We start from the raw sequence: 21415 nt of genomic DNA, 5'->3' as shown, positions 1-21415 counted from the left end.
GCTGAGAGTTACACAGGCCAGGCCTCTGTTGGAGGTGGAGGGTCAGGGGGGGTGGGATCTGGGACCACAGTGGGTGGGGCCTTTCTAGTCCCCTGGGCAGGGCCCCTGTTGACCCTTGGGCTCCTGGCTCCCTGCATCCTTGAGGGAGTTGTGTGCGCCGTGGGGGCTGCACAGAGTTAGAATCTGTCCTGTGCCCCTGTCTTTGCCGTTCCTACTTCACCTGAGAAAACACTACGGCAGGTTGCTGGCAGCTTAAATGCCCCTGTGGCCTTTGCTGTCCTCACCTTAAGCAAGATGCTGCTTGCTTTGCAGGGCCCCATCCTGGCATTTGACCTCTTTTGTGGTCAGCCTCTCTAGGTGGAAGCTCTCATTTTAACTTACTGACTCAGAGATCACTGGATAGGAAAAGCTCAGTACGTTAGAAACATTTAAAAATGTGTTTATTTATTACTATCGTTGCTGTTGTGAGTGGTATCCGAGCCCCATACCCCACCCCATCCCACCCCAGACAGGGTTTCTCTTGGCTGTCCTGGAACTCATTCTGTAGACCAGGCTGGCCTTGAACTCAGAGAGCCATCTGTCTCTGCCTCCAGAGTGCTGGGATTAAAGGCGTACATCACGTCACCCCCACCCCTGGCTAAAAGTTTTGTTTTATGTTAGGGCTGGAGAAGTGGCTCGCTCAGAGGTTAACATCGCCTGCTAAATATTACATTACAGTTCCCAGCGGCCGGGAGGCACCTGCAACCTCAGCTCCATGGGATCTTCTGCCCTCCATAGGCAGACAGGCACACGCATACACATAAATACAAAACGAAAAATTGTATGTGTGTAAGTGTTTTTCTTGCCTGTGTAGCTATGCACCAGGTGTGTGCCTGCTGCCCGCAGAGGCCGGAGGAGAGTGTGGGATCCCCTGGAACTGGAGTTACTGACAGTTGTGAGCTGCCCTGTGGGTGTTGGGAACTGAGCCCTGGTCCTCCGAAGAGCAGCCAGCAGTACTCTTTAACTGTTGAGCCATCTCCCCAGTCCCAAGTACTTTTAGAAATAGAGGCCATTGGTCACAGGCGGAGCAACTTGGCTGTTAGAAACCATCTTGCGATAGGAACTGTTCACCTTCCCTTCCATGAGGGTGTGGGGGAGGGGCAGGGAGGACGCCTGGCTCAGTGAGACCCAGGCTGCTTTTCTTGAGAGTTGAGGTGGCAAGGGTCCCATGGCTGGACACTTAGCCACTCCCCTACCAAAACAGAGCAGACACCCCAACATCCCTCCCCTCTCGGATCCTTCATCCCTTAGATGCCAGTGTGTATTGGGGGGAGCAGGGGGCGGCGGGGAGAGGGACATTGCTGTTTCCTGGCAGCCTGTCCCTGCTCAGGGTGGAGGCCTTCCCCAGGGCCAGAGGAGGCTCCAGGCTGCTTTCCCTGGACAGTCTGGGTGGACTCTACAGGCCCAGCCCCATTTCACATTTCCCTTCTGGCCCAGCCCTCTCTGTGCATTTTCTCTCTGGGTGGGGGGCTCAGGCCTGAAGGCCTTGTCCACCTTTCTTCCCTCCCTTTCCTTGAAAGACCAAAGTTACCAGGGCTGAGGCCAGAGAGGGGATTGAGGGCTGCTCCTAGCTCACTGCCCAGAATTCCTTGGGGGGCCTCTTCCAAACTTGTCCTATTTCCTCTTCCGCCTCCGCAGGTCATGAGCTGCACACACTGATATATGTTTCATTCTTTTCTGGATTTATTTTTTGAAACAAAATCTCTTGCTCTGAAGCCAGCCTCAAACTCTACAACCACTTGCCTCAGTTTGAGATTAGGGGCATGCACTACCATGCCCAACTTTTAGCTCCATTTCAAAATACTTTATTGGACACCTCTAATTGTGCTGAGTGGGAGAACCCATTGTGTTTGTGTCGTCGTCTTCTTCTTCTTCTTCTTCTTCTTCTTCTTCTTCTTCTTCTTCTTCTTCTTCTTTTTTTGTTTTTCGAGACAGGGTTTCTCTGTGTAGCCTTGTCTGTCCTGGACTCACTTTGTAGACCAGGCTGGCCTTGAACTCACAGTGATCCACCTGCCTCTGCCTCCTGAGTGCTGGGATTAAAGGCATGTGCCACCATGCCTGGCCATTGTGCCTTCTAAACATTCTGCTTCCACTCTGCACTCCAGCATCCTTAGTGGTTCAAGTGGTTCAGTCTTTGTGCATCAGTCCCGGAGGCATCCACCACGACCGGCTCTTACGATCTTCCACATCCTCTTCCTCATAGGTCTCTGAGCCTTGCCGGGAGGCGTTTGATAAAGACAGGACGGACTGTTCCAGAGCCTCTCACACTGTGCACACTGTCCAGTTGTGGGTCTCTGTTGGTTCCCATCTGCCACAAGAGGAAGCCTTTCTGCTAGAAGGGTTGAGCAACGCACCGGTCTATGGCTATAGCAAGCTGTCATTTTAATTGATGTTTCTCTGGCACAGTAACAGGAGCAGGTCTTCCCCTGGGGACCATGACCTAGGTAGTATCAAGTTCTTGGACATTGTAGCAGTGTCAGAGATGGGTATGTATAAGCCCCGCACAGGCTCCTCAAACTAGACAAAATTCCAGCCCTGAGTGGGGAAGTGGATATGGTGTCCTCCTCCCAACCAGGAAACTATTTGTAATTGACACTTTCTGGGAAACAAACAAATAAACAAACAAACAAAACCTCTGTTTTCTCCAATGATGTGGCACTAGGTGTATCAGCTATAGTCCAAGGGAAGGCCTCATGTGCCCAGGAGTTTTTGCCAACATAAAAAACAGTCTCTGTGGTTTTGGGGTGTGTGTATGTATGTGCTTTTTGTCTTAGTGATTTTCTTTAATTTGTCTGTTTTGATTTTGTGGTTTTGTTTGTTTGCTTTTATTTTGGTGTGTGTGTGTGTGTGTGTGTGTGTGTGTATGTGAGAGAGAGAGAGAGAGAGAGAGAGAGAGAGAGAGAGAGAGAGAGAGAGAGAAAGAGAGAGAGAGAGAGAGAGAGAAGCATAAAGTTAGCTGTGTAGGGGGGGAAGAATTAAGAGAAGGGAAAGAATATGATTAAAATGCATCGTATGGGAATTTTTTAAAAATACAAAACCTAAAAATGGCTCAGTCAACCAGACCATTATCTGCACTCATGAAAGCCACCAACTTCATTGGCGATTTAAAACAGTGGAACATAAAAAGCATACAAGGCCCATGTCAGAGATTGGTTGTAGCTGCTTTGTCAACGCTGGTTGTCATCTGCTGGTTCCGTGGCAGGGCAGGGGCTGTGAGGCAGTCTTGTGCCAGGAATAGGCCCTCACATCCCATGCCTAGGCAAGAGGAACCCAGCTGGGACCTCTCCCAAGGCCACGCCTCCGTGTGACCAGGCTCCTTCCTGCTGACCTTTAACCCCATTATCATCTGCTTCTAACGCCAAAGCTCAGACCAGCAGGGTCCTGTGTGTCTAAGCACCTCTTGTCTGTTGTTGCCTTTCCGGGCTTGGGCAGTGGCTCAGCATCTGGCTACTGGCAGCCTGTACAACAGCGAGATGGGGCCTTTGAACACCCCCTTTCCTCACACCCCTGTCAGATCTGCCTGGTTCTCTGTTCTCAGAGTGTGGCCAGTAGTGAAGACGCTGGGCCCTCCTGGAATTCAGACCGACTCCACAGCTGAGGGTTGGGGGGGGGGCTCCACAGCTGAGGGTTGCGGGGGCTCCACAGCTGAGGGTCGGGGGAGGGGGGGCGCAGGAGGAGGCTGAACTGGTACTGTACTAGTGGCTGTACTGTACTTCCTTCTTCTTTGAGGATCCCTCGTGGCCTTTCCTTCCCCTGCCAGCATCCCTCCCGCCCCTCCCTTCGGGGCTGTTTTGTTGCCTGTGCTTTCCCAGAACCCAGGCCTCTCCTTTCCTTTTCCTTGCATAGTTACTCTTCCTGTGATCTCTCAGGCCCCACCCTCCTCTCAGTCTGGGGGGCGCCACCTCCCTCCCTTCCTCTCTCTCCAAGCCCTTCCTCCACTCTTTCTATTCCTGGTTGGACCAGACACTCCCATTGTCCGTTCCCAGGAAAGGGTTGTCTGGCTGGTCCCTGGTCCCTTGTCACCGGTTGCTGATTGCAGGGTGGGGGACCTGAGCCCCGAAGAAAGCCAGTGTGCGGGGAAGCTCTACCCACAGCCCACAGCCCACAGCCCACAGCCCACGGTCACAACACCAACAACATTTTTAGAAACCTCATTTTCTATGTTAGGCCACAGGCACAACTGGACACCTACACCAAAGTCTCAGCTGCTTCTACCAACTTCGTCTTGGGCAGTGTTGACTGCCAGCAGCCAGTGCACTGCTGCTAGGCCGGTGAGTCTGGGCAGCTGCTACCCAGATCCAGAGCTATCCTTTGTCACCACTTGTGACCAGAGCTAAAGGCATTCACCACTGGGGCTTCCATGAACACCCCAGGGGGAGCTAACACTGAGCCCCCCACCCCCACCCCCAAGGATGACAGACAGCCTATTGTCAGCATCATTGGCAGATTCCGGGGAGAAGTCAGGCCTTGCTGCACACAGGCTTTCAAGGGTATCCCTCTGCCTCTTCCTGCCTGGGCCTGTGTTGATTTTTATTCTCTCATCCCCATGCCCTATTCTGGTCTTAAAAAGCACACAGCTCAGAGGGGCCCAGAGTATTTTTACGCAATGGATACAGAAGCAGATGTTCAGGTCAAGCCCAGGGCACTCACAGGCAGCAGCTGCAGGTCCTCAGCATCCCAGGCCCTTCAGGGCTGGGGATGGCAGCTGACAGCAAGGGAGTGTCATTTGGGCCACAGGAAACAAGCTTAGGTTGGGGGTATAGCTCGTGGCTAGGGCACCCTAGTCCTGCAAAAACAGAATCCCCAAAACCCTCTAGGATAAAATACAGAGAGACAACACAGAGTGAGGAATCTTGAATGCAAACAGGACCTGGAGTCCCAATAGGGCCGGGCGTCCTCCCAGCTGTTACCTCTGTCAGCCCTTATAGGTACCTCTGATCTGTGGTGCTCACACGAGCTTGTCTGTCTTCCCCAGAGGAAGCCTGAGGGAGAAGCTGGCTTCAGGAACTGAAGAAGATCTCTCTTTGAGGGGGGCAGTGTGTACTCCTCTGTGGAGCTGTCCCAGGACTTGTGAACCCTGAGGGGAGGGGCGGGGAACTAGAATGAGCAAGAGTCAAAAGGCCTGGGAGACGGGTGTGTGTGTGTGTGTGTGTGTGTGTGTGTGTGTGTGTGTGTGTGTGTGTGTAGGTGTGTGTAGTAAATAAAGCCAGCCTTAGACACTGGGGCTTTCCATTTGAGAGAAAATGGCCTATATGTGGGCCAAGCCACCAACCCCTATGCTCTGTCCCTGTGACCATGGTCAAAACAGTCATAAATCATCTCCTTGGGCCACAAATTCTAGTCTCAAGGACACAGCTACAGATTCACTTCAAAGCCTTATTGAGCCCTTCTGGCTGTGTTGTGGGCGATAGCCCCCCTCCTATATAAATGCTATTTACTCTGTCTTGCTTATGGTTTTCTCATAATCTACTCAAATCGTCTTGGGAAGCAGGACACATAGATATGGAGAGAAATAAAAGAAAGAAGATGGTACATTTGAAATGTTCCTGCAGACACTTGGCCTTCACCTGGGGATCATTTTTTTCCCTTAAAAAAAATTGAAATAACAGATTACCTTCATTTTTTCTTAAACTGTGGAAATTTTATAGGAAAATTTTGAAGGAAAGGATTGATGAATATCATGGTGAGAGGCAGTAATCTGAGCGCTGGGGAGGTTGAAACAGGTGAGTCATGAATTCCAGGCCAACCTAAGCTATGTAGTGAAACCTATCATGGGAGGGAAAAGACAGATGAAGAAAGTGAGGGAGAAAGAGATCGATTTTAAGAAGGGAGGGAGAGAGGGAGGGAGGGAGACAGATCTGTCTCAAGGAGCGAGGAGGGAGGGAGTGGAGCAGCAGGGAAGGAGGGGGAGACAGAGAGGATGAGACTGCCATAATTATTTATATAGGCAACTGCAGTTAGTACTTTGGTTTTTTCGAGACAGGGTTTCTCTGTGTAGCCCTGGCTGTCCTGTATCTCACTCTGTAGACCAGGCTGGCCTCAAACTCAGAGATCCACCTGCCTCTGCCTCCAGAGCGCTGGGATTAAAGGTGTGAGGCACCATGTCCTGGAATAGATATTTCTTATTTGTGTAAATTTATTTTTAGTATTTATAACATGGGAAGCTTTTATTTCTTTAATTAGCATGCTAGGTATTAGGTACCAGTATGACATGTCAGTTTCCTATTGTACTAACCACTGTGCTATTTTGCTGAGACTGGTCCTCATTGATGCTGGGCAAGAGAAAACACCTGAGCTATACCAGCAACCCCCCCTCCAGGGCCAGCTTCAGATGTCTTCACTAACATCTAAAGTATCTCAGTTCTCCATAGTTAAGAGATTTAGATCTTTCCCCAGATTTACACTATTGCAAGAAAACATTGGCAATTATCTTTATTCACAAGTCCTTTTCAAGGGTAAGATTATTTCCATGAGAAAGGCTAAGAGCTTAGCCTTCACTCAGGGCAGAGGCCCAAGGTAGCAGGATTCTGATTGTGCCAGGGTGAGCGTGTACCAGCAAATGTGCTCGTGAGTGTGCCCACACATGTTCATGTGCCCGTATAAGTGTACGTGCACTTGTGAATGGGCCAGTGTGAATGTGCGCTTGTGAAATATCCTTGTTGTATAGGTATAAGTGTGTGCCTGTGGGTCGGCGTACGTGCGTGCTCAGGTGTCATGTGTGCTTGTGAGCATGACAGTGTCTGTGCTGGGGAGCTGTGTGTTAGTGTATGCTTCTGAGTGTGTCACTGTGAGGATGTGCTTATGGATATGTCAGAACTACATTTCTCATTGCCCGGTGCCCATCCCCCCGCCCCCCCCCCCCAAGAATGGCAGCTCTGAGGCCTCCTCCCTGCCCCGTTCTCACAGACTGTAGATGTAAGGGAGGCGGTAAAGATGGCTCCTCACCTACCCCATAAGCAATCACTAAGGAACTAAAGCGCCTTTGAGCCTGCAGGCTGACCAGGCAAAGCCCTCAGGCCAGGGACCAAATCCTTCTCTGCCCTAAGAGCTCCTTTGAGGCTGCGGGGGTGAACAGTGTGGAGTGAGGTGTTTATGTGCTGTGGGCTGGCCTGTCCAGGGTTCACAGCCCTGCCTCAGATGTGCGTCATCCCAGGCCGAGCTGCGCTGAGAGTTCCAAGGCAGGCTGCGCTGGTTTTCTCTTCAGGAAGACTAGTCAGTGGGGTCAGCCAGCGAGTAAGCTAAAGTTAACCTAGCTTGTTATTGCTTTTTTGTTGTTGTTGATGAGGGGAGGGCCAGCTGCAAGGAGGCCAAGCCATTCAGAAACCCAGTGCTGGGGATTTAATACGCCAGAACAACGCCTATATTCAGCCAAGAGAAAGCAATTGGCAATGATCTGAAAGTCCGGACCGAGCTCCCAAAGGCTCCCTGCGCTTCCAGGAGCTTCTCCTTCTTTATTTTCCTGAAGAATATTTTTCCTATGAAGTTATGACTCTTGGAAGCTGGGGAAGTGCGTGGCCTTCTGGGAGCCATCAGAGCCCTTTTTGCAGGGAAACTCTGAGGTAGATGGGAGGTGAGGGGGGGTGGGCAAGGCTGTGGCGGGCTCTGTCGCCAAGCTCTGGGGCACTGAGGTGTGCAATGGCGGTAGGGGGTAAGCTGGGTGCAGTTCATAGACACAAGCCAGCCAGTTCTAGGGGACAAGACTGAAAGGCAAAGCTGAATATCCTGGGTGTGCCTGAGCCAAGAACATTTTTCTTGTGTCTCCGAATTCCATGGCCGGCTAGTACATCCGCACATGCTGTTCAAAGTCACCTCTTTCGACAAAGAGGCAAAATGGATTGAAGGCACTTGAGAAACTTTGTTAAGGTCAATGTACAAACATATTTAAAAATACTTTGAAGAATCTGGACCTCAGATGTTCTGGTTATAAAATAGCTTGTGAATAACTAGCAGGAAGCCCAGGAAGGAGATGTGCCCATGAGCTAAGAGATCTAAGAGAAGATTCATTTTACTGAGAGTTCTATTTGCAGCCGGCCTATTGTGTGCCAGGTAGAGCAGAGGGGAGGACCAGACTGGATTTCTCACCTCAAGAACTATGGGTGAGGGGCTGGAGCGACGGCGCTGTGATTAAGAGTGAGTACTGCTCTCTCAGAGGACCTGAGTTCGGTTCCTGGCACCCATTTTAGGCAACTCCTATGCCCTCTTTTGACTCCCATGGGCACACACAGTTGTATCCACATAAATACAATTAAAATAAGTATTTTTAAAACAAAGACTGTGGGGACAAAGCTTAGTTGGTATATTGCTTTCTGGCCTCTACATTAGCTTGGACATCTCAAGACAAAACAAACAAAAAACTTTGTTTCATAAAGGCCTAAAGTGGCCAGTCTTTTTTTTTTTTTTTTTTAGTTATTTCTTGGGCTGGAGAGATGGCCCAGCAGTTAAGAGCACTGTCTGCTCTTCCAGAGGTCCAGAGTTCAATTCCCAGCAACCACATAGTGGCTCACAAACCATTTGTAATAAGATCTGGCGCCCTCTTCAGGCTTGCTGGCACACATGCAGGCAGAGCACTGTATACATGATAAATAAATCTTTTTAAAAAGCATTTGTTTTTCATGTATAGAGGTGTTTGGCTTCCATGTGGATCTGCATACCACATGCATGTGGAGCCCATGGAGGCCAGAAGATGACACTGGATCCCTTGGGACCGGAGTTACAGACAGTTATGACCCGCAATGTGGGCGCTGGAATACCTATGGGTACCGGGAATTGAACTCAGGTCCTTTGGAAGAGTAGCCACTGCTCTTAACTGCTGAGGGATCTCTCCAGCCCCATTAAATGGCTAGTCTTAATACCGAGAGCAAGGAGGAGGAGACTCAGTCCTGATGGTGCACAGATGAAGGAAGCTCATGTCTGAGCTCAAAGAATGAGCTAGCAGGGCGTGGTGGCGCACGCCTTCAATCCCAGCACTCGGGAGGCAGAGGCAGGCAGATTGATGTGAGTTGGAGGCCAGCCTGGTCTACAAAGCTACTCCAGGACAGCCAAGGCCACAGAAAGAAACCCTGTCTCGAAAAACAAAAAATCAAAACAAAACAAAAAAAAATTGAGTATATGCCAGGCCTGCAGGCCTGAGATGCCAGCTCCTTGAGAGTTGAGAGTGTAGGACTGAAAGATCAGCCTGGGCTATAGAATGAGATCAGGGCTAGCCTGAGCAACTTAGAGAGACGCTGTCTCAAGATAAAAAATAAACCCAGGGCTAGAGATATGTGACAGGCAGATTAGCATGCACAGGGCCCTAGGCTCAAACACCAGTGTGTGGGAGGCTGAGGGGAGGGGAAAAAATAAAATAAAATAAAAGTGAGTGTAATATTAATGCTCAGAGCAATGGGTAGTAGGGCAGGGAACGTGACCCCAGTGAAGGCACAGGGTGGGCATTGTGGTGCTCTCGGGGGAAGGGGCAAAAGAGTGAAGGGGACATGGCAGACTGTCGCCAGGCTGTGGGGAGCTTTGATGTTCAGCTTAGGGTGATTAGAGTTCACTTTTTAGCTCCCAGGGACCAATGGAGGTTTTCTGTCTTTCTTTTTTTTTTTTTTTAATTAAATACACACACACACACACACACACACACACACACACACACACACACGCAGGTTTTCAATCGGCAAAGTTATTTGCAAATATCAATTTGTTTTTACCAAAAGCAATCACATAAATATATCCTCACTGAAAAGACCCAGTAGGCATTCTGAAATCTACACAGCACCTCAGGAGGCTGAGGCAAAAGAATCACAGTAAATGTGACGGCAGCCCAGAAGACGCAGTGAGTTCTGGGCTACAGAGAGTGTCACCACTGTTACTCCGTTTGCAGCCCTTCCTGTCATTTCAGAACATGGCTTTATCGGGTACTCCCCAGAACTGCTACAGAACAACATGCTGCCGGAGTACAGCCCCGGGGAGTCTTTCTTCACTGTGTTTGGGGTGTTCTTCCCGGCAGCCACAGGTAGGTACTCTCGGGCAGCATCACAGCTGGCCTGCGTGCGGTCTCGGGAGCTGTAGCTGACTTTGGTGATGGCCTTAGCTCTGACTAAAAATCCATTATTTTAACGTGTTTACTTGCTCATAAACAGACTATAGAACTCTTGCCCCCATGTGGGTCTCTGGCCAAGAAGGCGAAAAGCTCCCATGTGACAGGTGGCTCACGGGAAATGCTCAGGGCAGGGCTGTCTCCAGGGCACAGAAGATACACCAGAAAGGCATCTCTGTTGCCGATCTGGAGTGAGCTGTCTCCTGTTCTCGGCTTCCCATGTGTGCCATGTCCTTACTCAGTGCTGTTTCCCCAGTGGGCGAAGGGTAGGAAAAGGAGAAGCTACTGGGACCGTCTGCCGTGAAGGAGGCTTCTATACAGGTGTTGGCAGGGATGTGGAGAAATCCAAACTCACCCGTATGACTCATGGGAATGTAATGGTCACACCACTTTAGACAAGTTTGACAGCTTCTTAAACATTCCATACACCCAGCTATCCCACCTCTAGTTACATGGAAGCATGTGCCTGTGTGAAGACTTGTATGTGGAAATTCAAAGCAGCTTAACTTGGGCTGGAGAGATGGCGCCATGGTCAAGAGCACCTACTGTTCTTGCAAAAGATGAGAATTTGGTTCCCAGCTCCCACATGGCTCACAACTGCCTGGAACCCCAATTCCAAGAGATCAGGCGCCCTCTTCTGACCTCTGTAGGCACTACACTCAACACACACACACACACACACACACACACACACACACACACACACACACACACAAAATAAAAAGAAAATACTTAAAATATTTAAAGTAGCTTAATTTGAATAGTACCCAAATGGAAATAGCTCGAATGATCATCAACAGGTGAATTGATAAATTGTGGTTCAGCCACACAACAGGAAAAAAACAGTATAAAAAGGAGGAAATTAATGATATATGTAGCAACTATTATGAGCCCCAAAATGATTATGCTGAGCAAGTCAGACAAAAAAGAAGATGCAAAAAAAAATTTTTTTTTAAAGAGTAAAACCACCTAAACTCCATTTATATAATGTTCTAGACGAAGCAAGCTTTACCTTACAGAAGGCACGCAGATGCTTTGGGGGGGGGGGGTTGAGAGGCTTCGATGGGAGGGCCGATGAAGGGCAGGAGGACACTTCAGGATGAACAATGCATTCTGGGTCATGCTGGTGGCTTCGCCAGTGTATTCAGTCTGTTTCATGGAAAACCGACAGCTCATCAAGTCAGAGTTATGTTTGAGTAGCGCTGCTAACATGAAAGCAACATTTCACTCTAATCATCTTGCCCCAGTGCCTCACTCCTCTCCGGGAAAGGCCTCTTGCCCTCCTTCCTTCCAAGGTCAGATGGCTCCCAGTCTGTGTTTCCCACCTCCTGCCTTACTCTGCCGCACCCTCTTTTCAGAACGCTGAGCATCATCCCAAATGAACTGGGTCCTTCTGAGGTTGTTGGTGACTTCCTCCTAACCTCCCTACTAAACAGTGAGCACTTCTGATTTCCTGCTTTAGTTGGCCTTGCAGCAGCCACGGCTTTCTCTTCTTCCGAGAAGCCTGTCACACACCTCCGGGGCCTTCCCTCCCGCTCTCCCCTGCTTGCTTGTTTCTCTTCTCAGTCTGCCTGTTAGATGTTTGCCTTCCTCAAGTTACTCCTAGCATCGTTCTCTTTTTTCCTTCTCTCTCTCTCTCTCTCTCTCTCTCTCTCTCTCTCTCTCTGTGTGTGTGTGTGTGTGTAGATGTGGGGGTGTATACGGAGGCCAAGAGACAACCTCAGGTGTCACCTCTCAGATTCCAGTCACCTTGGTTTTTTTTTTTTTTTGAGACAAGGTCTCTTGCCAGCTTAGAACTTGCCAAGTTGGTTAGGCTAGCTGGCTGGTGAGCCCGAGGGACTTGGCTGCCTCTGCCTCTCTACTACTGGGTTTGCAAGCACGTGCCACCATGCCAGGCTTTATCACTCGGACTGTAGAGACACACCTCAGGTCCTCCTGGTTGCACACTTACCAACACAATCACCTCTCCAGCCCTGTTTTCCTCCTAATCTCTTCCAGTCCCTGTATTTAGAGGTCACCCGCAGAGCTGCTGACTCCCACATTCACCCTGCGAGCCCGGGCCTCTCCTAGCATTTCCCACAGTTTCTTCAGTGGCCTGTATGCTGTCTGGGACACTTCGCACTCTGAGTTCAGGGCCAGCCCTTCAGGGATAACCCTAAGCTCACGTCCAGTCATCGCAGATGCTGGTTTGCCCTGCTCCCACCAGTCCACCTTTTTGGGCTCTTACCCAGTGCCAAGGCCTGTTAGGTGGTCTTGTTGTTGTGTGTTTGTGTACAGAGCCAGCCTCTCCCAAGTTCTGCATGTCCTGTCTGCAGGGCCTCCACGGTTACGCTGCCGTTACGCTGCATTGGGAGACCAGAAACCTGCTGAACTTGGGGACTCTGCATTTAGGGTCTAAGCATTTCCCAGACCCCCCTTTTTCTGGTTCCCTACCAGCACAGCAGAGAGAGGGGCCCAGGTCCCCATTGTTCCAGAACTTGTGGCCTATCTTTCCCTAGGGGCAATGTTCTATGGGACAGGATCGGGGTGCTGCCCAAGGCAGTCTGCTCTAGGGTGTGGCCAGCCTCCCCTAATGTAATGCTTTGCTTTTGCTAAAATTTTTTACTGATCTTTTTTTTTTTTTAAACAAGGGACGCCTATAATTTTACTTGATTGGGCTCCACAAACTATGTAGTTCCTGTTCTGGCCCATCATGCGCGATTCTTTTCCACTTCTTTGAGTCTGTGAAACATCATAAGGACCTAGGCTATGGGTGAAACAAGCCCAAGCAGTAGTTGGGCGAATTCTACGCACGTCTCCCCCTCCCCCTCCCCCCAAAGCCGTCAATCAAATCTAAGTCAGCTGCTTCTTGAATGGACAGGAAAAGAATGTGGAAAAAGGAGACAACTGAAAAAAAGAAAATTAACATCTGAAACTGCTTACCAGCCTCTCCCGCCCCTCCCCTCCCGAGCACTAAGGAACATGTGGTCAGGGGGCTCCAGCCGAGCTTCCTGGGCCTGGAAGGGAGTTCCCAGCAGGTGAAGACCCTGTGCCAGAGAGGCCAGGCTAGCAGTTGTGCCTGGGCAGGAGGCAAGCCTCCCAGTGGCTGCTATGCTGTTGCTCTCATTGTCGCTGGGACCCCAGGAGGTTGTCCTAGGAGTGTGGTCCAGATGTTCTCACAGCTGGTGAGTAAGACAGGGGGGCGGTGCCCTGGTCTGAGTGTGGTGGGCGTGAGGCTCAGCCCTGGCCTGCAGCTTGAGACTGCCACTTGGCAGGCAGAGCTGAGCCGAATTAACTTTGAGATTAGTTGCCAGGCTAGCCACTCAACTTCCCACCTTTTCGTGTGTGTGTGTGTGTGTGTGTGTGTGTGTGTGTACACACGCGCATGTACACATATTGCTAGGAATGGACCCCATAGCCTGCTACATGATAGTCAAGTGCTCTACTACTGAGCTACATCCTCAGTCTCCCCCCCTTTTTTTCTTTTTTCTTTCTTTTCTTTTTTTTTTTTTTTTTGATTTTTCAAGATAGGGTTTCTCTGTATAGCCTTGGCTGTCCTGGCCTTGCTTTGTAGACCAGGCTAGCCTTGCATTCAAGGAGATCCTCCTGCCTCTGCCTCTCAAGTGCTGGGGTTACAGGGTGTGAGCCATGGCGCCCAGCTACTCTTTCTTCTTGATAATCACACTGAAACTTCTGCTCCCGGAAGGGTGTCTACTCCTTTTGAGGCAGCTACCTAAGAATATTGGTTAAGACGGATTTTCTGAGGCTGAGGAGACGGCTCATTGCATAAAGCGCTTGCCAAGCAAGCACGGTGATCTGCATTCGGATCACCGAAACCCACATAAAAGGCAGACCCAGGGGTGCAAGCATCTACAGCGCCATGTGCCTACAAGGAGGTGAGAAGTGGGCACAGAAGGGTCAAGCCAGCTGGGCCGTGTCATGCAGAGACCTTGTCTCAAACAAGGGGGAAAGGTGACGGCTAAGACTGATGTTCGAAGATTGAAGATTGTCCCCTATCTGCCTCTGTGTGCCGTGGTACACACTTGCCCATCCCCCCAACCTCCCCTCTCTGCACCCCCCCACCCCCCCACCCCAGGCCGTACTTGAACAAGTACCCATCCCCAACACAGATTTATTTTCTGTGCTTTATTATGAAAGTATCATGTTGTAACAGTTCACATGGAAAAATTATAATACTGGAATGGATTATCCTCAACACAGGCTTCATTGTACCATCTTAGAGGCCAGGCTTTCCTGAACCTCCTTCCTACTCCTCACCAGCAGGAGGGGTTGACACCCCCTGATGTGAATTTTTTTTTTAAACCAATTTGGGGAGGAGGGGCACAGAAAAGATTGGGAAGGGCCTGGTGCGGATCATACAGGTAATTAGGAAGCCAGAGTGGGGCCAGGCTGTCCACCCTTGGCTCTGTTTACCTGAGGCCCCAAAGTAAACATGGAGGCAGGGGGAGTGATCTGCACAGCTTGTTTCCCCCTGGCAGATGTTCGCTTAAGCTATGAAAAGCATGGATGATTGGCAGTTTCCATGGTGACAGATTTGCCAGGGATTAGCTGTGAGTGAGTCATGGCTGGGGCTCCCTCCCCAACCATCCTCTTCTTGGCTGTAGAGAGGGGAGTTTTGAAGAATAAACATTTTTGCTGCATCCCCACCTCCAGAGTCATAGCTCTTACATTACTTTATCCAAGCAGGGAGGTGACCTCTGAGGAGCCTCCCAGAATTAGGTGTGGTGGCCCCATTGCTTTTATGAACCTTGACCTCCCGTTCTCACCACGCTGGGCTCCACCACACCCTGTGGTAGGGGCTGCAGGGGTGAAAATAGGGGTTGGCCTAGATTCTGCCCTTGCTTTGTTTCTCAAAGCAGTTTCCTTCTCAGAGCTGTACCACCAAACTCTCCACCCCCAAACAAACATCCCTCCCTCCAAGGTTTTCCCAAACACAGCCTTACAGAGGCAGGACACCACACCCGTCCCTCCCCACCACCACCAGCCAGCCCCAGGAACCCAGGACCACACTTCAAGATGGAGAGCTCGCTGAGAAAAATACCAGTTGTATGAAGTCACATAACCCTTGTCCTCAAATCCCAAACTTTTACTGGAAAGGAGAAGAGGCTCTTTGGCACAGCCAGCACTTGGGGCTGTGGTTGACCACACCCAGCATAAAGAACTTGGTGGGAAACCAACAGCTTTTTACCAGAATGGCCCTAGCCATCTTCTTTGTCAAGGTCTGTTTTTGTGATGCTCTTGGCTCTTGAGGTGACTTCCTGTTTACACACGTGGGCCTTGGGAAGCTGGCTGTCTGCAGGACCTAAGCCCTCACCCCACTACTCTCCTCCCTGACCCAGGGAGTCAGTGACCCTACTGACCCCCCTGCCACTGCCCTGCAAGCTATTTCCCGCTTCCCTCATCACATTGTGTTTGTCATGAATGAAGGCAAACACCTGCTGGGCTAGAGGGGGTGCTCCAGGTTTAAGGATTAGAGAGGACCAAGGAAAGATGGGGCAGATCCTACTTCATTCTGATGGAGTTGTGGGCAGGAAAAGGAGAAAAGAGAAAGCTCTGTTATTATTATACACACGTGGTTAAAGTTTTTATAGATGTTATAATTTCATCAAAACTATTATAAGTATATATATGTACATGTATATATAATTGTTATTGTCATAGGTTACTATGTGAAACACTGCTGATCTCTTGATATACAGCCTCTCATTTCAACCCTCCCTGGTTCTGTGAGAAACAGGTCCGTTATCTTAGTCCACTTTCTATTGCTATCACAAAATGCCTGAGCCTGGGTGATTTATAAAGAGTAGACGCTTATTTGACTCGTGATTCTGGAGACTGAAAAGTTCAAGAACATAGTGCCCAAATAAGGGCCTGGACCTTGGTGGCTAGCTTTAGGAATGCAATCTAACAGTTCTGAGCAAGGCAGAGGGGATCGCGGAGAAGGTCAAGGCCTGGGAGAGCCATGCTCACCATGCTTGAGCTAGCTAGGGTCCCTCCACCTGGAACTTGCTAACTAGCTGATCTTCCTGCCTCTGTCCTGTGAATGCTGGGATGATAGACGGCCACCAGCATGCTCCGCTAACACAAGCTTTTCATTTCAATTTCCAACGCATGAACCTTTGGACGAATTCTGTGGCGCCTCCCATGAAGTCAGCAAGGCCTTCCTTGCCGCCAAACGTCTCTCATTTGCACAAACGCCTGCTAAAACCCCTGCTCTAATCTCATATTCAAAATCCCCTATATCAGCCGGGCGTGGTGGCGCACGCCTTTAATCCCAGCACTCGGGAGGCAGAGGCAGGCGGATCGCTGTGAGTTCGAGGCCAGCCTGGACTACAAAGTGAGTCCAGGACAGTCAAGGCTACACAGAGAAACCTTGTCTCAAAAAACCAAACCAAACCAAAACAAAACAAAAAAATCCCCTATATCTACACCCATTTTAAAGTTTAGGCTTCAAGCCTATTACCTTTGCTTGAGGCCTACGGTTGTTGCCCCAGATGGTAAGCGCTCGACCCCATTGCTTCCCACGCACGGAAGAGAGGGTCTAGAGGAGAGGGCCTGTTGTGTCTGGGACTTTTCTGTGCAGATGACAGCAAGCCTCGCTTGAGCCTTGGCCTTTGCGAGGCCCTGTCCGATGCTGCCTTTCCCCAGCAACAACGTGGCTGACTCAGCAGCGAGCCAGAGTGGGGCAGGAGGGTGGTTAAGAAATCAGGATGAAGCCGGGCGTGGTGGCGCACCGCTTTAACCCCAGCACATGGGAGGCAGAGGCAGGTGGATCTCTGTGAGTTCGAGGCCAGCCTGGTCTACAAAGTGAGTCCAGGAAAGCCAAGGCTACACAGAGAAACCCTGTCTTGAAAAACCAAAAACCAAAAAAAAAAAAAAAACAAAAAACCAAACCAACAACAACCTCCCCCCTCCAAAAACCCAAAAACAACAACAATAAAGAAATCAGGACGAAGGGCAGGGGAGACAGGCCAGGTCTTTGGAAACTATGTCACCCAAGCTGGTCTTGATCCTCCTGCCTCAGACCATTTTTCTTGGGTGGAGCCCAACTTTTGTGGATGGATTTTTGGCATCGCTCCTACTAGATGCCGAGTACCATACTGAGCACCTTATAAACCTTTCCTCTGCCTTGGCCACAGCCCTGAAAGGAGCTGTTCTGATGTATGGATGAGGAAACGGTAAGATTAAGCACTTGAAGGTGTGTATATTCTTCTCTTTAAAAGAAGAAGATTAAACTTAGGAAGCCATAGAAAGGAAGGAGAGTGGGCTGCGTGGCTCAAGAAACAAAACGTTGGAGTGTATGAGGATCCAGCTGGAAAGTCCCCAGGAGGAAGCCTGGGCGTTCCTTGATGAAGAAACGATAAGTGTCCCCTTAGTGAACCCGCAGGGACCAGGGAGGCGTGGCGCAAAAGCCCACACTTGCTCCCACGCTGCTTTATCGCTCTTCGTGCTCAAGAACAGAAAAGAAAGTTGAGTTGGAAAGTACGTCGAGTGGCAGCTGTGAAGGCTTTGGGCTGTTGGTGCTGTAGTGAACTCGGGGTGGGGAGGGAAGGGAGTGGGTCCTGAGTCTGGCTTAGTCTGTGGCCCACTGACACTTACACTTTTATTTTTTTACACATGGCAGTATTTTTTGAGATGTGGAAGGAATGAGTTCCTCTCCTGGCCATCCGGGTCTGCTGTGAGACGAGCTATGAGGAGCAGGGCTCTGCCTGCTCACCCTCTCTTCACCATAGACCAAAGGATCTTGGTAATGCTGGTGCTGGATGGAGCTACAGCCCTGAGCCTCACCAGCTAAACGCTGTCATACTCGTCTGTCAAAGCCAAGATGACCAAGATTTCCCAGAAGGCCGTTAGGACTTGTGTGCAGGAACTAAGCCCCCCTAGGCACATTGTAGCAAAGTACCAACTGTGTCATCACCCTGATACAGGAGAAAATGTGGTTGGCATAAAGTGATCAACTGCTTCTTACTGCTGACAGTAAAACCCACAAGGGGGGCTGGAGAGATGGGTCAACAGATAAGGGCTTGTACTCCTCTTGCAGAGGAAGCAAGTTCAATTCCCAGCATCCACATGGGGCAGCTCACGACTGCCTGTGACTCCAGCTCCAGAGCATCCAACACCCTTTTCTAGCCTCCAAGGACACTGTACTCATGTGTACACTCCCACACAAAGGTGCATACATATACGTATAATAAAAAATAAAGTAATTTAAAAAAAAACCCCACAGGAAGATCCAGATGCCCATCGGGCAGAGATTACAGGGGGCTGACAGGCCTGTGAGGAATCCAGTGTGTGCTGCCAATCGCAATGATACCTTGTTCTTGTGAGAGACCAGGGCCCCAATTAATCATGTGGTTCTTCTGTTTTAGAGAGGACAATCTAGGGAAGTCAAGGTGTTAGAAAGAGGTTGGTTGTGGCCTGTGGGGAGGACCCCACTCTTGGGACCTGCATGCTTGCAGATCAGGGTCAGCAGTTACCTGGACGACTTGAGACAAGGTGCTCCCCTCTGGGTCCCAATGTCCTTACATAGAAAACAAAACTTGGTTCGATTCGAGATGCCTGCCAGGTTAAGAATTATTGATTCTAAACAGCGATTTAATGTGTTTTTAAGAGGCCTGCCACAAAAAGTGTGGGGGCCAATGACAGTAGCTAATGAATGTCTAGCTTTCTCCAAAATGCTTTTTTAAAAAAGATTTATTTATTTATTATGTATACAGTATTCTGCCTACATGTGTGCCTGCATTCCAGAAGAGGACGCTATATCTCATTAGAAATGGTTGTGGGCCATCATGTGGTTTCTGGGAATTGAACTCAAGACCTTTGGAAGAGCAGCCACTGCTCTTAACCTCTGAGCCATCTCTCCAGCCCCCAAAATGCTTTTTTGAGGACCCTAATAATGAACAAAGTTTTGTTTGTTTGTTTGTTTACATGTTTAATGTCAAGTAAGTTTTAGCAAATATTTGCATGTATTTCTCTTCTCAGAGTAACTAGCAGCATATTATAGACACTGGTCTACCCAGCAAGACAAACTCGCAATCTTGTTTAGTCAAGGTTTTCTCTCTTTTGAGACAGGGTCCCACTATGTAGCCCAGGCTGGCCTCAAACTCTGTTCCTTCTGAATTAGCCTCCTAAATTCTGGGATTACAGGCATGCACTGGGGTATGTGGCTAGCTCTGGAACTTTAAAGAGCGTGATATTTGTAAGACGCTTAGCTCCTAACATTCTGGATGTGAGCCCTGTTCTGCACCAAGCCTTGGTCTAGTTCGGGCATTTATGATAAGGTATCCAACTGCACCGGAAGCAGGAAGCGAAGACTCTGAACACTTGACAAGGATACATGTTTCTCCCCAATCCCATCCCAATCAAAACAAGTTCCCTAGATCTAGTCACCAAGCAAGACACGTATAGTTCAGTAGAGCCAAAGGACAGTAGCCTAGGAACTGTTCAATAATATGGCGTTCCAGAAGTAGAAGCCATGTGTGCCTGTCTGTGTTCACCCTGCGCCATGCAGGCATCACTGCACACTTACCTTCTAGGACATCATCTTCTGGGTCTGCCTCATTCTTGTCTGCTTGGTGAGTGCCACTCCTTTCTCTTCCCACTGAGCAGGGGCCCAGCCCTAACCCCATCCACCCCGCCCCCCCCCGCCACCCCCACCCCACCCCAGGACCAGTGGGCATTTGCTGTTGATACAGAACCTGTCTGGAACTAAGAGAGAGCGAGCACAGAGCAGCCCCTTTCTTCAGGATCCTGATGCCCCCCCCAACCCCAGGCATTAACTTCCATCGGCTATCTAGAGGATGTCGTGAAAACAACAAGACAAGCCACAGGAAGTATATCTATCTGGGCAGGAATAGAAGAGCGGACAGTTTCCCAAAGCTGGGTGGATGATCCGCCATGCTGGGGACTTGCGGGCAGAACGGAGCTCTTGCAGAGGAAGGAGGAAACATGGTGACCAGTGAGGCACAGCAGCCAGTCGACCTGGTGATGGGGGAGGACCTTGCCGACGAGTCCGGGTTTAGGAGGGCCATGAAAAGGGAGGTATTAGAGACGGAGCTGCAGTTTGGGAAATACAGCCCTTGACAGCAGATTGTTCTGGCAACAGGCAGTAGGGCCTCGGCTCTCAGGCTCAACCTCAGAACACGACTTGGTCCCAGGAGGCAATAATACCTGCATGTGATTGTACTATGTATATGAATCTCTCAATCTCTCTCTCTCTCTCTGTATATATATGTAATATATGTATATATATGTAAACCACTGGTGTTTATAAAGCTCTCTCTCTCTCTCTCTCTCTCTCTCTCTCTGTATATATATGTAATATATGTATATATATGTAAACCACTGGTATTTATAAAGCTATAGGCTCCCAGCTCTCCTCTGACTCCCCCAAATACCTCTTCACAGAGGCAACCATCTATATATATGTTTGGCATTTTTGGAGCCGAGTTTTACAAAACATGTTGTTGTGCCTGTAACTTGATTAATCAAAGTCAGACTTTAGACACTAACTTCATGCTAGGAAATATGAATTTATGTAACCTACATGATCCACTACCCACCTCCCCAATTTTGATAAAGTTTTATTAATTATTTGATTATCTTGATAACTTTAAGTACTTAAATGTGTTATCAAGTTTAGTTTACATCTCTTCATTCCTTCTTTTGTTTAGGAAACTGACAGTCTCTGGGTTGCTTTGGGTTTTTTGTTTTCTTTTGTCATTATATATATGTGTGTGTATATATATGTATATGTATATATAATATGTAAAATCCTTATAAGGAATACTTTAATTACTGTCCTTATTTTTTTAACTGGGTTGGGTTTTTTTCTTTTTTCTTTCTTTCATTTTATTTTGATTTTTCAAGACAGGGTTTCTCTGTGTAGTCTTGGCTGTCCTGGACTCACTTTGTAGACCAGGCTGGCCTCAAACTCACAGAGATCGGCCTGCCTCTGCTGAGATTAAAGATGTGTGCCCCCATGCCCAGCCTGTCCTCATTTTAAAAAAGATTTTATTTATTTATTTTACATATGAGTGTTCTATCTGCAGGCCAGAAGAGGGCATCAAGTTCCAGTATAGATGGTTGTGAGCCACCATGTGGTGGCTGGAAATTGAACTCTGGACCTCTAGAAGAGCAGACAGTGTGCTCATCAGCTGAGCCATCTCTCTAGCCCTACTGTCCTTTTAAAGGAATCTGTATATCTGTATAACCCCTTTATATTTTAGGATTTAGGGCAATATCAGAAAATCTATAATAAATCAATTATTTTTAGTGAGTAGATCAAATCTCATA

The 21415-nt window shown here is 49.1% G+C and overlaps 1 protein-coding gene across 2 annotated transcripts in view; it reads left to right on the top strand.

Moving 5' to 3' along the window:
* Positions 1 to 21415, top strand: part of SLC12A8 (solute carrier family 12 member 8) — a 145706-nt gene that overhangs the window by 62133 nt on the left and 62158 nt on the right. For both annotated transcript variants that reach the window (XM_084802149.1, XM_084802150.1), the window contains one exon: positions 9923 to 10036. In XM_084802149.1, coding sequence (XP_084658275.1) covers positions 9923 to 10036 — 114 coding nt within the window. The remainder of the gene's footprint in view (positions 1 to 9922; positions 10037 to 21415) is intronic.

Source organism: Acomys minous (assembly GCF_964271855.1).
Source record: "Acomys minous genome assembly, chromosome: 11".
Taxonomy (NCBI): domain Eukaryota; kingdom Metazoa; phylum Chordata; class Mammalia; order Rodentia; family Muridae; genus Acomys; species Acomys minous.
The sequence above is the reverse complement of the archived record's forward strand: the minus strand, read 5'-3'. Positions and strand labels throughout refer to the sequence as shown.